The sequence below is a fragment of the Pseudochaenichthys georgianus genome, chromosome 11, assembly GCF_902827115.2.
Source record: "Pseudochaenichthys georgianus chromosome 11, fPseGeo1.2, whole genome shotgun sequence".
NCBI lineage: Eukaryota > Metazoa > Chordata > Actinopteri > Perciformes > Channichthyidae > Pseudochaenichthys > Pseudochaenichthys georgianus.
The window spans coordinates 24,649,938-24,665,502 of NC_047513.1; the positions used below are offsets into that span (position 1 = coordinate 24,649,938).

At 40.4% G+C, this 15,565-nt stretch overlaps 1 protein-coding gene and 1 pseudogene across 4 annotated transcripts; one reads left to right on the forward strand and one right to left on the reverse strand.

The window, feature by feature from the left end:
- The first annotated feature begins 643 nt into the window (after positions 1–643).
- LOC139434811 (uncharacterized) lies at positions 644–1,341 on the forward strand (annotated as a pseudogene).
- A 3,227-nt stretch (positions 1,342–4,568) lies between these two features.
- LOC117455147 (uncharacterized) lies at positions 4,569–13,001 on the reverse strand. 4 transcript variants are annotated; one of them, XR_011644145.1, is made up of 7 exons: positions 11,942–13,001; positions 10,640–10,739; positions 8,664–9,883; positions 6,084–8,556; positions 5,873–5,990; positions 5,584–5,757; positions 4,569–5,429 (listed from the first exon to the last, which is right to left on the reverse strand). XR_011644145.1 is itself a non-coding variant. In XM_034094536.2 (6 exons), the coding sequence occupies exons 2-6, from the start codon at positions 10,703–10,705 to the stop codon at positions 4,803–4,805; spliced, it is 1,008 nt and encodes a 335-aa protein (XP_033950427.1). In that variant the 5' UTR covers positions 10,706–10,739; positions 11,942–13,001; the 3' UTR covers positions 4,569–4,802. The 4 variants fall into 4 exon arrangements, 1 of the variants encoding a protein (XP_033950427.1); XR_011644146.1 differs by lacking the exon at positions 8,664–9,883; XR_011644144.1 differs by having other exon boundaries at positions 6,084–9,883.
- Between the last annotated feature and the right edge of the window lie 2,564 nt (positions 13,002–15,565).

Below are 15,565 nucleotides of genomic sequence, written 5' to 3' on the forward strand. Positions count from 1 at the left end.
CAAACTGAAAACATACCAGCGTTATTGTTTAGCAGGGAGTGTTTGTTATTTGGTAAGGTGAGGTGCAGGGAGTTTTTGTTTGATCTGAAGGTGTATCAAAACCAACTTGACGCTGTTGTTATGAGAGGCTTTTGTGTTGATTTGTATCATGCATTCCCGATAAACTTAGTAAGCAGTCATTCCAGTTTTGTATCTCATTGCTTAGAATGAAGGTGAAGAGAGACAAAACAAATCAGAGCCAAGAAGAGAACAGGAAACAAGAAGGGTTTTCCCACCGAGTGAAAACACACAGACAAAAGCTGTTTGCATTGTGCAATTATCATCCCCACCTTAATAAATGCTACCTCAGAAGATCTTCCAGACTCATGAACAGCACCTTCAGGACAAACGACTCTTGTCATTGTTTTAAAGAATGGTAACGTTACAGCTTATTGTGATAATGTTTAAATGTCGACATACAATTCATCAGCTCTCACAAATCTGTGTCTACATAAAGAAGACGTGTACGGCAAGTGCCCTGACAAACAACTGAATACATAATTATTTACATGATTATCCTTTGTGTAAGTCTCTATTTTTCTAATATTAGACTTCCTACTGCATAGTCCTTTAATGAGCAAATTATCATTCAAATCAGAGTGTGATGAGAAAGTGTGGTTTAGCCATAATAAAACTTGACTTAAGAAAGTACTCCTGATATCAACTTGTTACCTGTATAAAAGACACCTGTCCACAGAATCAATCAATCAGATTCCAACCTCAAGACTAAAGAGCTGTCTAAGGACCTCAGCGAAGAGATTGTAGTCCTGCAGAAGGCTGGGATCGGCTACAAGACCATCAGAAAGCAGCTTAGTGAAAAGGAGACAACTGTTGCTGCGATTGTTCGGAAATAGAAGAAACACAAAATGAGCATCAGTCGCCCTCGGTCTGGGGCTCCACACAAGATCTCGCCCCGTGGGGTATTGATGATCATGAGAAAGGTGAGGGATCAGCCAGGAACTACACGGGAGGAACTTGTTAATGATCTCAAGGCAGCTGGGACCACAGTCACCAAGAAAACTATTGGTAACACACTACACCATCATGGATCAAATCCTGCAGCGCCTGAAGGTCCCCCGCTCAAGAAGAACATTAACAGCCCGTCTGAAATATAACAATGAACATCTGAATGATTCAGAGAAGGCTTGGGAGAAGATGATGTGGTCAGATGGGACCAAAATGTGGATCTTTGGCATCAACTCGACACGCCGTGTTTGGATGAAGAGAGATGCTGACTATCACCCCAGAACACCCTCCCCTCCGTCAGGCATGGAGGAGGGGACATTGGTGTTTCTCTGCTAAGGGGACCGGACCACTTCCCTGCATCGAGGAGAGGATGGACGGGGCCATGTACCGTAAGATCTTGGCCGATAGCCTCCTTCCCTCAGCCAGGACTGGGTCCTGGATGGGTCTTCCAGCCAGACAATGACCCTGAACATGCGGCCAAGGCAACACAGGAGAGGCTAAAGAAGAGCCTTTTGCAATGCAAAAGATGCCTGCAAAGAGATGGGTCAATGCAAATAGAAGAGGAGACAGTGAAAACATGAGCGTTGTCAGGGAATAATTTGCCCTATTGTCCTCCTTCGCCCTCTGACACAGATGCTCCAACCTTGAGAAGACATTATCTCCCTTAAGGAGGGGCTGCCTTAGCAAGTTGTTGTTGTTACCAGTTTATGACCGGGCAACTCTCGGTCAGAGATAGTCATTGTTGTGGGACACCTGGAACACATCCTTCTCGGGGTGTAGATGACCCCGAGCCATAACCGACAACAAATGTGATTCAGTGTCCCTCAGCTGTTTAGTCTAACTAATGAAAGAATGTTGATTACCCTTAGCGAAACTAGTTAAAACATCATACGAGAGGAAGGTTTCTTCAGAATTGATTTGGCATCTCTACCCTGTGGTCAACTCGTGGCCCGTGACATGTCTTGTGAATTCTCCGGCCGAAGCTCCAAATAAACCGTCAGTGTTTGCCATCAACGCTCCAGCTCTCCTCGTGTCTGTCTGAGACCTGTTTCCAATTGCTTCAGAGGTTTCCCCCACATGCGTCAATTAGGGCCCTCTCTCCGAAGCTTTCGATATAAAATCTGCTAAAAATAGATTAAGATCAGATGCGGAACAGAGGCATCAACTGAGGCCCACTGAATTGAAGAACTTGTTGTGTAATACAACATTGTCGATTACAAGACATCAGACTGTTGCAGTGGTCAAACATCATTCATTAAAATAACACACTTTATTTTTTGCTTGGTCCTTTAAAAAAGAAAAATTGCCCTCTCTCCGAAAATTTGCAGATAGAATAAGGTACAAAAAGATTCCCTAAAGCCAAACTTTTTTATAGTGATCCAGCCGAAAGAAGTCCTCATAAAATGCATTTAACTGTGGGAAATAAGTATTTGATCCCCTTGCAACCAAGAAGAATTCTGGCTCCCACAGACCGGTTACATAAGTCCTTTTCCTTTAGGAAAGTACTCCTGATATCAACGTTACCTGTATAAAAGACACCTGTCCACAGAATCAATCAATCAGATTCCAACCTCTCTACCATGGGCAAGAACAAAGAGCGGTCTAAGGACCTCAGGGACAAGATTTCCCCTGAGGTCCTTAGACCCTCTGATGAATGCACAAGGCTGGGATCGGCTACAAGACCATCAGAAAGCAGCTTGGTGAAAAGGAGACAACTGTTGCTGCGATTATTCGGAAATAGAAGAAACACAAAATGAGCATCAGTCGCCCTCGGTCTGGGGCTCCACACAAGATCTCGCCTCGTGGAGTATTGATGATGATGATGAGAAAGGTGAGGGATCAGCCAGGAACTACACGGGAGGAACTTGTTAATGATCTCAAGGCAGCTGGGACCACAGTCACTAAGAAAACTATTGGTTACACACTACACCATAATGGATCAAGTCCTGCAGCGCCTGAAGGCCCCCCTGCTGGAGAAGCCTCATGAGAGGCCCGTCTGAAATTGGACAATGAACAGCTGAATGATAAGGTCAATTTATGGATTTCCGAAGATTTGCAGATAGAATCAGGTGCAAAAAGATTCCCTAAAGCCAAACTTTTTCATAGTGATCGAAAAATGTGATAAAGTGAACGTCATTCTCAATGTCACAGAGTTCATACAACAATCAAAGTCTGGCCTCCTCCAAAGGGGCATTACATGTGCTGCTCTCTTGGACTTTTTGATAATACTTACAGAGCTGACTGTGCACACGCTCTACTGTCAAACCAAAGATAGAAACATCGGAATATATCTCCAAACATTTTTGTCTAATCATTTTTATTTATGTTTTATCTTGATTTACCACTGGTTTCTATTTTCACCATTCTGTAACACAGTCAGCTTAAACAGCAGATATGTTTACGACTTCATACTGAATATACCTTTAATGAGCAAATTAAAATGATAAAGTATGGTTTAGCTATAACCAAAACAAAACGTGACTAAACTTTGACTATAGAATTAATGATTAGGTTTGAAATGTCCTAATTCTTATTTTCAATGTGATAGTGATAAGTGTGTTTATAATTTTTAGTCAATAACCTGTCAAAAATGTTGTGATAACAATAAGGTCATGTTTCATATAAAGTGGAAAAGTATCTCATTTGTGTAAAAAACCTTTAAACATATTGGATCAAATGACTTTGTGTAATGCTCATGTCATGAATCTAAAGAGAAATATCGATCACTTTGAGTTGTTCTCCTCAGCAGAAAAAATCCTCACAAGATTTTTTAATGAGATTTTCAAGATTGGTTTTACCAGGAGGCGATTGATGTGTTTCTCTGGATTCAAACACAATAACTTCAGATATACCTTTTAAGGTAATAAGATTGTCTAGGCTAAATCGGAGGACTGTCCTTTAATAGTTGGTCAAACTGCATATTTGCACTAAACAGGTTTCCGTCGTTTTACCCCAAAATTAAATAGATATGTTGTCAAAGTATATTTTGAACCTTTAATGGAGAAACATGTATCACGATGACAATTTATGGTCTTTACTTTTTCTGTATTCATGGGAAAAAGTCAAAGTAAACCCAATGAACTGTGTTGTGAGAATCAAATAATTGCTTTCTTCTGTCCCACGTTAGAAATGTCCCTTCAATGATTTGTAACATGTCCAGGCATGCAACCAGTTAAAAGAGGACGTTTGGGGCTAGCAACATTTGTATTGTTTGAGACTGGCAAGCTGAACACATTTTAAACATTATGGATAGGCTACTTTTCGACTTTCAACAAGTCTTGAGATATCTTCAAATATGTTGTCAATGACTTTAAGACCCGATGCATGGTCAGACTTTAACAAAAACAACTTTCCAAAAGTTTCCAACTTTATGTCTAGTATGATTTGTCCCTTGACCTGATAAGGATAGATGAGATGATATTGGATAACTTATTATTCTCTAGCAAAGAACAACTTGAAGTGGCAGGAGAAAAAAACAAAACAATGTATGAAACTTAGTGTACGTTACTAGAATGTATTGTTAACAACATGATCAATACATCATTGCCTGCATGCTTCATTCAGACAGTTGACACACATTTGCATTTATATATTCACTGTTAAACATAACAAGTAGCAAAGATAAAGCATGATGTATTGATTGAAGAACAGGAATTTCATAAGAGGATTAAATTGTGATAATTTGTTATCTAGTATTTGTGAATAATGTCACAAGATATCTGTCATTTCACTAAATATTAAAAGACCATGCTAAATAGACTTATCAATATTTAATGTCCAATATGTTCCCCCTTCATTTACTCTGAGGGGATGTAGAATTGATCATTACATGGGAAATGTAATCTTTTCAGCAAAACCTTGAGATCTACCCTGACACTTTTCTCCGCCTTGCTCCTGTTTGCAGGTGTGCACAGCTTAGATGTTGGTCGTGCTTGCTCCCTAACTTCTGTATCCTTTTTAAACAAGTTGCTCACACTTTCAACCTCAGCACAGTTACCATAGGGAAACAGCGCCTCATCATTTCCTCCCAAACCAAACAAATTTCCACATGATTGGCAAGGATGCATTGCTGCTCCTCCCCCGTGGAGGCTATACGCCTGGCACCTTACATGCTGAGGCAGTTTGATGGTTCCATCAAAATATGACTTCATGCTCTTTTTTTGATTGAAAGTCATCACTGCACCAGCAACATAACTGTCCCAGCTACCAGGAAGACAAGACGCAGCAACCATGATTCGCCCAGGATCCCTGCCAGAAGTGGACATGGAGACTCCGTAGTACTTTTCAGAGTTTGGGTTCTTCTGAGAGACGCAGATGGTGGAGGAGACCAGAGGATCCATTTTTTTAAGATGGAGTTCTCTGATGATCTCTTGAAGCTTCTGTTTTATTTCCTTTTCGTTCTCTGGTCTTTCCAGGAAAACTATCTGAAAATAATTTTAAAATGCTGTTGTAATCCCTACAAGTAATTCACTATGTCATACTTCATGTTTGAAGATGTGCATAAAACTCTTATATTTCAGGATGATTTTAGGGGGGAAAGCAACTATAGAAATAGAAGAATTAACAAACTAATCTTACCATGTCTAGCACACATGAGAATGGACTCCTCCTGGGTAATCGAGAGGAATAAAGGTCAAAAGGCTCAGGGTAGCAGAGCTTCATCAGATCGTACATCGTCTCATCATTCACAATCTCTTCCGGTGAAAATTGGGGAACGTTGATCTTTCCCAAAAAGAAGATGCTGTGAAGAATCTGTCAAAAAAGAGATGCCATTTTCAATGTGTGTAACTGTAAAGCTCTATGAAGGATGCATTATGCCCAAAAGACACCTCATTTCATAAGTGCATAAAAGCCACATCATACATACCTCATCTACCAACTGTGTAGTCTGATTTTCACAGCAGTGGTTCAGCTCCATCATTTTGTCGATAATCCGAAAAGCATTTGTTCTGAAAAGGTCTTTCCTCTCATCAAATTCTTCTTGTCTATAATAATATATAGTCAGTGTTAAGTTGTTTTTGGTCATTTTGAATGACAAGTCAGTATTAGTGTGTAGTTCAGGTAATCAGCGGACTCACCTCTGCTCTTCAGCATTAGCAGCCTAGTGAGAAATAATACACGACACATTAAACCATGATTATAACACTTACACATTTCACTGACAACAGAATGTAAATTAGCAATGTACCATTTGATCAGAAATACTTCAAATATCAGCAAAGGAAAGCAGTTAAAAGCAGCTACTTACCATTGTAGGCCAGGAGTGAATGAATGGAAATAAATGAATTTAGTGATAAGTGTGCTTATAACTTTTAGTCAATAACCAAAAACTATTTATTCAAAACTTTGTGATAACAATAAGGTCATGTTTCATATAAAGTGGAAAAGCATCTAATTTGCGTAAAAAACCTTTAAAGTATAATCCCATAAGCATATTGGATCAAATGACTTTGTGTAATGCTCATGAATCTACAGAGAAGTTGTTCTCCTCAGCAGAAAAAAGCCTCACAAGAGTCTTGAATGAGATTTTGAAGATTGGTTTTGATGTGTTTCTCTGGATTCAAACACAATAACTTCAGATACACCTTTTAAGGTAATAAGATTGTCTAGGCTAAATCGGAGGACTGTCCTTTAATAGTTGGTCAAACTGCATACTTGCACTAAGCAGGTTTCCATCGTTTTACCCAAAAATTAATCAGATATTGTTGTCAAAGTATATTTTGAACCTTTAATGGAGAAACATGCTTCAGGATGACAATTGATGATCTTTACTTTTGAACTGTGTTAGATTAGCTTTCTTCTGTCCCACATTAGAAATGTCCCTGCAATTATTTGGAAACTGTCCAGGCATGCAACCAGTTAAAAGAGGAAGTTTGGGGCTAGCAACATTTTTGTCGTTTAAGACTGGCAATCTAAACACATTTTAAACATTATGGTAACGCTACTTTTCAACCTCACGTGAGAATCTCAAGTCTAGAGATATCTTTAAATATGTTTAGGTTACTTATGACTTCAAGAGCCAATGCATGGTCAGTTTTAAAAAGAAAAAAAACAGTGTGTTTACAACTTTATGTTTAGTATGATTTTGGCTTTGACCATGATAGATAGTAGAGATGATATCGGAGTACTAATTATTCTCTGGCAAATAATCACTTGCAATGGAAAAATAAAGTGAGAAATAACACACGACATATTAAACCATGATTATAACACTTACTACAGTGGTGTAGTGGGCGTTGGACGCCTAATAGTCTAATAAATATAAAATCATTGCCAGTGTTATCAGTTGCAAGTGTGTATTTGTTGTAATAATGACGAAAACATAATGGGCAGATTTCACAGTAATTATAATAAAAACGTAGCTCAAGCATTAATGCAACTTGATTTGAAGCGTGTGTGTGTGTGTGTGTGTGTGTGTGTGTGTGTGTGTGTGTGTGTGTGTGTGTGTGTGTGTGTGTGTGTGTGTGTGTGTGTGTGTGTGTGTGTGTGTGTGATCATTTGTCCCACGTCCCACAAATTGAGACTATTTCATTTCATTTCAAACCTTTATTTATACAGATAAATCCCATTGAGATCGTTGATCTCTTTTTCAAGGGAGACCTGCTCAAGTAGTTCCACATGAAACATAAAAACATAAATAGAACAACAAAAGGACATCATACAGCATCATTTACATAATTATCCACATAGAAAGGTACCAATAGCTTCCGATTGAGTAGCATCCAACCGAGCTTTAAAAACATTTAGTGGCACCAGATGACATGAAGTTTAAAAGTGAGACAATCATCAAGCCAGATACCAAGGTATTTGTAACAGGTAACCACTTCAAGTTTTATTCCTTGCGTAGTTACAATATCTAAAACAGGCTCTGATGTCTTTTTAGCTTTAAAAAAAAGAGCATTACCTTGGTTTTCTCAACATTTAAAAGAAGCTTTAGTTCAGAGAGCTGAGTCTGAATAATGTTAAAAACAGCCTGTAATTTAACACCAACCTCCTTAATGGAGGGACCTGCAAAGTACATCACGGTATCATCCGCATAAAAATGTAAAGTAGCTTCATCCACATTTTCACCTAAACTGTTGATGTAGATGGAGAATAAGTGTCATGACATTTGAGTGACAGTCGCGCAGAAAGGCCGGATCGGTTCGCTGACAGCCGGCACCGCCCTTTATTATTATAACGTCTAAATGGCATCATGTAAGTTGCGCTGACAGGCAACACAGAGGTCCACAAACAGTGTACTCATGGTGGTGGGCAGCGGTGTGACTTCTAGCTGTCATGGTGATGTTCATATGACTGGGACTGCCAGCTTGAACACAGGGATACCTATGGTACAGAAGCAGCAGTGAAGTCCTTGTAGATCCCTGGCACTTTGAGGGCAGACAGATCCAGCAGCTCTCAGCTCTCAGAGACATCAACACATAAACTATTCTGTGTGCATAGCTTACTTTCACATAACTACTAATCTCTCACTTTACTCTCTCTGACATTGTTCTCTGCTTTGGATTGCGAACATCCAGCCATGTTCTCTTCCGGGCCTGGTTTTACACACTGTGGGTTTAAGCAAGATATAGAAATGATGAGATGATGTGTGTATGAGACATGATGAGTGTGTAGTTTTAGTATTTGAATTACAATGACATTATTCTCAGACTTGCCATAGTTCTTGGTTTGTACCACTGCTGCTGTGTACAGCTGAGTAATTAAGCCTGAACCTGCAGTTCCTCCCTGACTTCCATCACTTTCTCTCTCTCTTTCTCTCTGCCTGTCCTGTCTCTTCCTTACCAAAGCCGAGCTTCGACTGACGTAGTCTTTTCATTATATCTGAGTCAGTGTAAAAAGAAAACAATACAATGTTATATCTTCAATGTTTTACTCAAATTGAAATGAAAGAAAAGCATTACAACGTTTGTTAAAAGGTAATCCTTCTGACATTGGATGAATGTAATTAACTTGAGCTCTCTAGCTAGTTTATTCACGCAATTTAAACCAAAGTATAGCCTATAGCTGCAATATAAGTTAGTGTGCATGTTGTCGGACGTCCGCTGACTAACGTAGTGCGTTCACACAGGATCTGCTGGTCATATGATGTCCTGATGAACAGAAACACAAGCAGCCCGCTGGACTCAGATCTCTAGATCTACCACGGCAACCGTCAAGAAGGCACAGCAGAGACTCTACTTCCTGAGAATACTCAGGAATTACCACCTCAGACAGGATCTGCTTGTGTCCTTCTACCGCTGCGCCGTGGAAAGCATCCTCACCGAATGCATCTGCGTGTGGTTCCTCAGCTGCACAGCCGCAGAGAGGGGTGCGCTCCAAAGGGTCATCAACTCGGCCCAGAAGATCATCGGTTGCCCCCTCCCCTCCTTGGAGGTACCGTACAGCTCTCGTTGCCTTAATAAGAAGGCAGTCAAAATCCTCAAGGACCCACACGACCCGGGTAACGAGCACTTCGTACGGCTGCGCTCAGGCAGGCGCTTCCGTACCATGTCTTCCCGGACAAACAGACTCAAGTTCAGTTTTTTCCTCAGGGCCATATGTGCACTAAACGCTGCTAATATTTAAGTTATATAAGCCTTCCGTGCAATACGAGGGGAATCGTGCAATTTAATTTATTTATTATTTATGTACATATTCCCTTTTTTTAAGTCCCATTTATTGTTTTTATTGTTGTTATAGTGTCTTGTTTTTATATTGTCTTGTTGTTGCGTGTTGGCACCTTGAGTCTGTTGTAATTTTGTTGTACTTGTACAATGACAAATAAAGTTCTATCTATCTATCTATCTATCTATCTAGATACCTCATCACTCCTCCGCTGCTCCGATACAAGTCCAGGCTGCGGTGGTTTGTTGATACATGTCGTCTTCTTCTGGGACTGGGACAATAAGTCAGGCCGGCAATTATACACCCAGCCAGGCCACTAGTGTTGTGCCATTTTGCTGGATTTATTTGTGAATATTGACAGCGTTGCTGCCCATAGTGATAGCCCTATAGTTTAAATCTACTACCCACAAATAAACATATGGACAGGGGTTACTATTTAAAAATGTGCAAATGTATTTGGGAACCTATCCATGTGAACACATTTTGGGGGTGGACCTCAAATCCTCTAGGGGGGTCCGGTGCCCCCCAGGTAAGATTTTTTTTAAATGTTGGAGTTAAATGCATCAATCTGGTGCACTTTGAGGGGGAAATAAATAGACTAGATCTATGGAAACACCCATATGAAACAGAACTGTATACATTTAAATAATCATAACATCCTAAGAACATGGCCATAACCAATAACATACTATATCCAATATTGAAAAAAAATTGAAAGTTGTTTATTTATTTTTGGTTCATTTATAGTTGTGAGTGTGTCATGCTCCTGAATCAGCCTCTCCTGTCTCCATACTCTCCCCCTGCTCCTCTTTGAGGCAGAAGCAAAGAGTTTTAGCTCTCACCAAGTTTTAAAAGTTTATCTTACCCTTTTTCACCTATTTAAAATGTTTTTCTTTTTATTCATGCATATTTTACTAATCACTCCACCCTCAAATGGAAATATGTGTTTACATAAATGGTGACCAAACCGTTTGACACCCACTGAGATAACTTAGACTAAATTAACTATCTAAACACTTAACCTCACCTGAGCTGTAGTTATCAGTCTCTCAGTCTGACAGCAGAGGACTCTCCCAGGGCCGGCCCTTGGCATAGGCAGTACAGGCGAATGCTAAGGCCGCATCAACCTATGGGGCGCGCCGGAAATTGGAAGAAAAAAAAGATAGAAAAAAAAAAGATTTGATTTCATAACAACACAATTTCCCGATTTTGGATCAACAAATTACATCTTATACTAACAGAACTACGCCTATATTGCGCACCCCCCCCCCCCCAAATCAAGATGAACTGCCCCAGTCAAAACCAGAGGTTTATGTGAAAGTTCTTTTTTTGAAATAATGGTTTTAGTGTGCAATTATCGGTTTTAATTTTGTATTTGTGTTCATTTAAAATAAATAAAACTCCCAAAAAACGTATACAGCATTTATTAACTTGGAATTTACTGTGTAAGCGGCCGCAGGGGGGCGAGCTTTAGAGAGACTGAGAGGCTCTGATAACCTCAGCTCAGTGAGGTAAAGGCACACCTTTATATGATCATTATAGTTATAAAAAAAATACTTTACTTTAAAATAAAAATATATCTATATTGATTCTGACTTTTCTACATCAAACTCACAGGTTTATCATTGCTTTGAGAAAAAAGATTATTAATGTTCCCCTTTTAGAAGTGTAGTTATGGTCATTTGTTCTGGGAATGTCATTTTCGAGGCTGAGACCTGGAAAACAGGCTTGGGGCTTAACAGGTTTTAAGACTTAATGATTTGTGGGGGGGGGGGGGGGAAATCAAGATTTTCCCTTTCACAACATAACAATTGTATTTTGCAGATGGCAGGCTGTTAGAAATGCATGTTTCCCAAGCTCCTGTACTTTTTATTAATTAACTACAGTGATGGAAACTTCTGAAGCAATGGAGACAGGACTCAGAGAGACACAGGGAGAGAAGGAACATTGATGGCGAACACTGATGGTTTATTTGGAGATTCGGCCAGAGATTTCACAAGACATGCCGTGTGCCACGAGGTGACACAGCGGTTGCCAAACCAATTCTGAAGATCTCTACCCCAAACCCATTTATTTAGCTGGTTCTGAGAGAATAATCAACATTGTGCATAACAAGATAAAACAAGAGGAGCACTATAACACCTCCATCAGCTTATGCCAACAGGCAGGAATAGGGAGACAAAACACAGAGCAAAGCAGCCCAAGGTTGCAGGCCTGTGCTCAGCGAGGGCAGTACAAACTGATAAACTGGGTCAAAGTTATAGGCACAGGAAAATATTTCCCCAACAACTACAAGCAGACAATGTAGGAGCACATCCAAAATATGTACATTAGTATTTTTGGGCACAAGTGACGTCACCGACTGACAAGGGCCTGGGGACTTGTCACTGGCTTCTGGGAGGGACCGGCTGTGAGAAAGAAAGAGGAAGTGAGAGAGAGAGAGAGAGAAACAAATGAGCAAATGAGATAACTTAATACAGAAGAAACATGATCGTGACACTTAGGGATGGGTATCGAGAACCGGTACTAAGTCAGTACCAGTACCTGATTGGACGGGATTGGTATACCGTTATTAAGCCGCTGGACAAACTGTGCTGCTATCGGTATATGAATTACACTACTTCCTTAGTTTAAACAATTCTGGTTGGTTGGGAACCCTCATCCCGTGTGACATATCCGGTTTGATTACCACTCTGATTGGCCACTGTGAATGCCACTCGTCATCTTTCCTAACAGCGCTCTTATTATTGTGAGAATCCCGGGGGCAGACCATAGGGGCAGATGCAACATCTTGCTAGAAACAGCGTCTCCAGGCTTTTTAACATTTAACAACCTATTAATGATGCATACCCAGTTAACGGGAAGAAACTCAGCTAACAGACGATATTAACCATTTTACCTACACGGAACAGAAGTCCAACACCAAGAGTCTAAATCAACACTTAGCAAAACGAGGCTAACGGCCACTTTACCATATAACTGGCAAAAGCAATCTTTTCTACATCATTGTATCTGCACAAACAACATATCACATGAAAGCTGAGATTCCACAGATTCCATTGGTATAAATTTCATCACTGTACGGCCAAAACTCACTGAACTAGCAGCCAGGAAAGAGCAAGAAAACAACTTCACTTTACGTAGCCATGATGATAATTATGTCTTACCTTTGCTGTTTTGTGATCAAAAGTTGTGTTCAAGGGCATAAAAACGGTTAATCCAATGTCAAAATGATTACGGATAATCCATCATTACAATTATAAATAATAAACGGATTATAATGGTTAGCCGACCGGAGCTTCCGGTTTAGGGAGGTGCGCATGCAGCGTCTCCTTTTAACTGAATAATGGTCATGTTTACATGGATTTATGAACTGCCCCCAATTACCGCCCCCCCTTCCACTAGAGACACACTGTCCAAACACACTCATACCTGCTTGGTATGAGATTGAAAAAGTTACATTAAATAATAAATTACAATGAAATTACTTAATTTTGAGCACCAAATTATTGATAAAAAGTATCGAAAAATACCGGTATCGATAAGCAGTATCAGTATCGATAAAATCCTAACGATACCCACCCCTAGTGGACATGACCTTCATCTTTGCCCTGAAGCAGAGAAAAATATACTCACCCTTTTTGCGGCTGTGACTTTGAGATATTCCATAAAATTTGGCCTTTTTTTCGTCACCAGTTTATGATGTACTCGTTCCAGCCTCATCCCCGTAGGTCCTTTCCGCACTTCTTCCAGTCAACTTTGGTCTACACACAAAAGACTATATAAATAAACATTCGTCGGTGCCCGCAGGTGATAAACTATCAGGTTCAGCAAACACAAAGCTTTTTGTTCCCAGCAATTTTACCATAACTTCTCACCATGTCTTTGAAGGCCTCCCCTTCGTAGTATGTCTTGGATCCTGGATAGCTTATTCCCTCTTCATCTAGCTGCTTCGGGCTTGAAGCCACCAAATGTAGCTCCTCTCCATCGTAGGCAAACAGCTTTTCGCCTCACAGATAATTAGAACGAGCTGGTCCAATGGGCAGGAGGTCCCCTCCACTCACCTACAACCTGCATTCTTACTATCTCAGGAAGATAGAATTCCCCCAACCATTCACTACTTAGGCTTCCTCACTGTAAATGGTGTCTTCCAGGGGTCCTATCTTCAAATGTGGCGCCAGCTGGTATTTTTAAGAGTCAAATATCTCGTCCTTTTCTCTTTGGATACACAATCTAAAACCCTTTCAGGTAATCTGGACCTGCAACACATGCCGAACAAAAGTTACATCACAGTTTTTTATGAAATGTGAGGCAAAAAGAGTGTAGTCTAATCAACTACACAACCATTTCTCTTTAGTTCTATCTTAATCTCACCTGTTCTCCCAAATACAGATCTAATGACCTGAATGGAAGAGAAGACAAAAAATGTTTCCCAATTAGTGGCTGCAAGTTAATCAGTGAGATCCAGTCCATTTCTTCCACATTTCTTTACATGATTGTGATCCCCAGGAGACTCTTAATTCCAGCGACAGCTTCGGTACACATGTCTAACAGCCATGAGGCTCAATGCCTGTTCTGTCCTAAATTCAGTACCGATGTACACTTACCATCAGCCATCTTGAGACCTTGTCGTGTCTTTTTTTTTCACCAGGACTTTGAGTTGGTTAAATTCATGGCTCATATCCCTCCACACATCTCGGATTCATTCTCCTATAGGCAAGATACTGAACCCCAAATGGCTCCTGGTGTCAAGGGTAATGGTGACTGTTTGAAATGCGCGAGTGGCCGACATGTGTTTAAAACCGCAATTTGAGTGGTCGCAAAGACTAGACAATATAAAATCAGTCCGTTTGTTACCTGCTCTGTGTAGTCTTCCATCTTCCAGGTATTCATGACACAGGGGAGGTTTTGTGGTCCAGGTGATTGGCAACATCTGGAAATGGACTTTCTTTGAACGACATTCTTACTCAAAACTCTTTTAGACGCTGTCACAATATTCTTGTTTCGACTTGATACAAAAGAAACCGCAGATATACTACGTGATCTATAAGGATGAGCCATCCACCCTAAAGAGGAAAGAACTCATTTTGGCCACTTGATTTCTCTGTTATCAAAATTAGATGACAAACATTGAAGACAAGCCACTTAGTCAGCATGGTGTGGATCAACTACTGCAGTCCTTCTAGTTTTACTACTTTATAATCCATGATACGCCTGAATGTGGCTGCTACTAAAACCACACAAGCAGAAATTATGAGATGCTGTGATTCCTAAAACATAAATAAGATTGCCCATGCCATACTATTGACAATTTACAATTAATTACATCATTATGAAGAGTAAACAAGCAAGTTGTTCTTACTTAATTCACAAATATGTTAAAAAAAAAATCCAGTAATGAAGTTACATTTCAATTTCTGTATTTATAACACAGCTTTTTATCCTCCAAATGACTCCAGCCAATGTTTGATTCTGCTGCTCTTCCTGTTTGCTAGTGGGCCCTCGCACCCCGAGCACTCTCGTAAAGACACTTGAGGGTCTCGTAATAAAAAGGTGTATAATACCTCATTCACACCAACGGTGTTTCAGGGCCAGTTCGGAGCTGGAGCTTGAAAAGCAACGGGTTTTCCTGTTCACACAGCAGCCTCTTAGCTCCGGAATCCGGTTCATTTCGAGCACCAAAAATTGTCCGGCCAGAGCAAAAGCACCACATACGTCACACTTACGAGGCGGGGGCAGGGGCGGGATCAACTCCTGAACAACAACAAAAAGCCGGCGTTTTATCCAGTTTGTACACGATGGAGAAACTTAACAAGCAGCAGTGGTCCACTGAAGAGACCAGCTACCTACTGGGAATCTGGTCTTCCGAAGAGGTAGAGGAAGCTGGAGCACAATCGGCCATTGTTGTTGTTGTCGGTGTCAGCTGTGAGGGGTTTCTGCGCGCTTTGGCTTT

Excerpts from the sequence above, each read along its gene's own strand:
- LOC117455147 (XM_034094536.2), bottom strand. The coding sequence starts at position 10,705 with ATGCCAAGGGCCGGCCCTGGGAGAGTCCTCTGCTGTCAGACTGAGAGA. Across the intron at positions 5,991-6,083 it reads GCTAATGCTGAAGAGCAGAG|ACAAGAAGAATTTGATGAGA; the intron begins GTGAGTCCGCTG and ends ATATTATTATAG. Across the intron at positions 5,758-5,872 it reads CTACACAGTTGGTAGATGAG|ATTCTTCACAGCATCTTCTT; the intron begins GTATGTATGATG and ends CTTTTTTGACAG.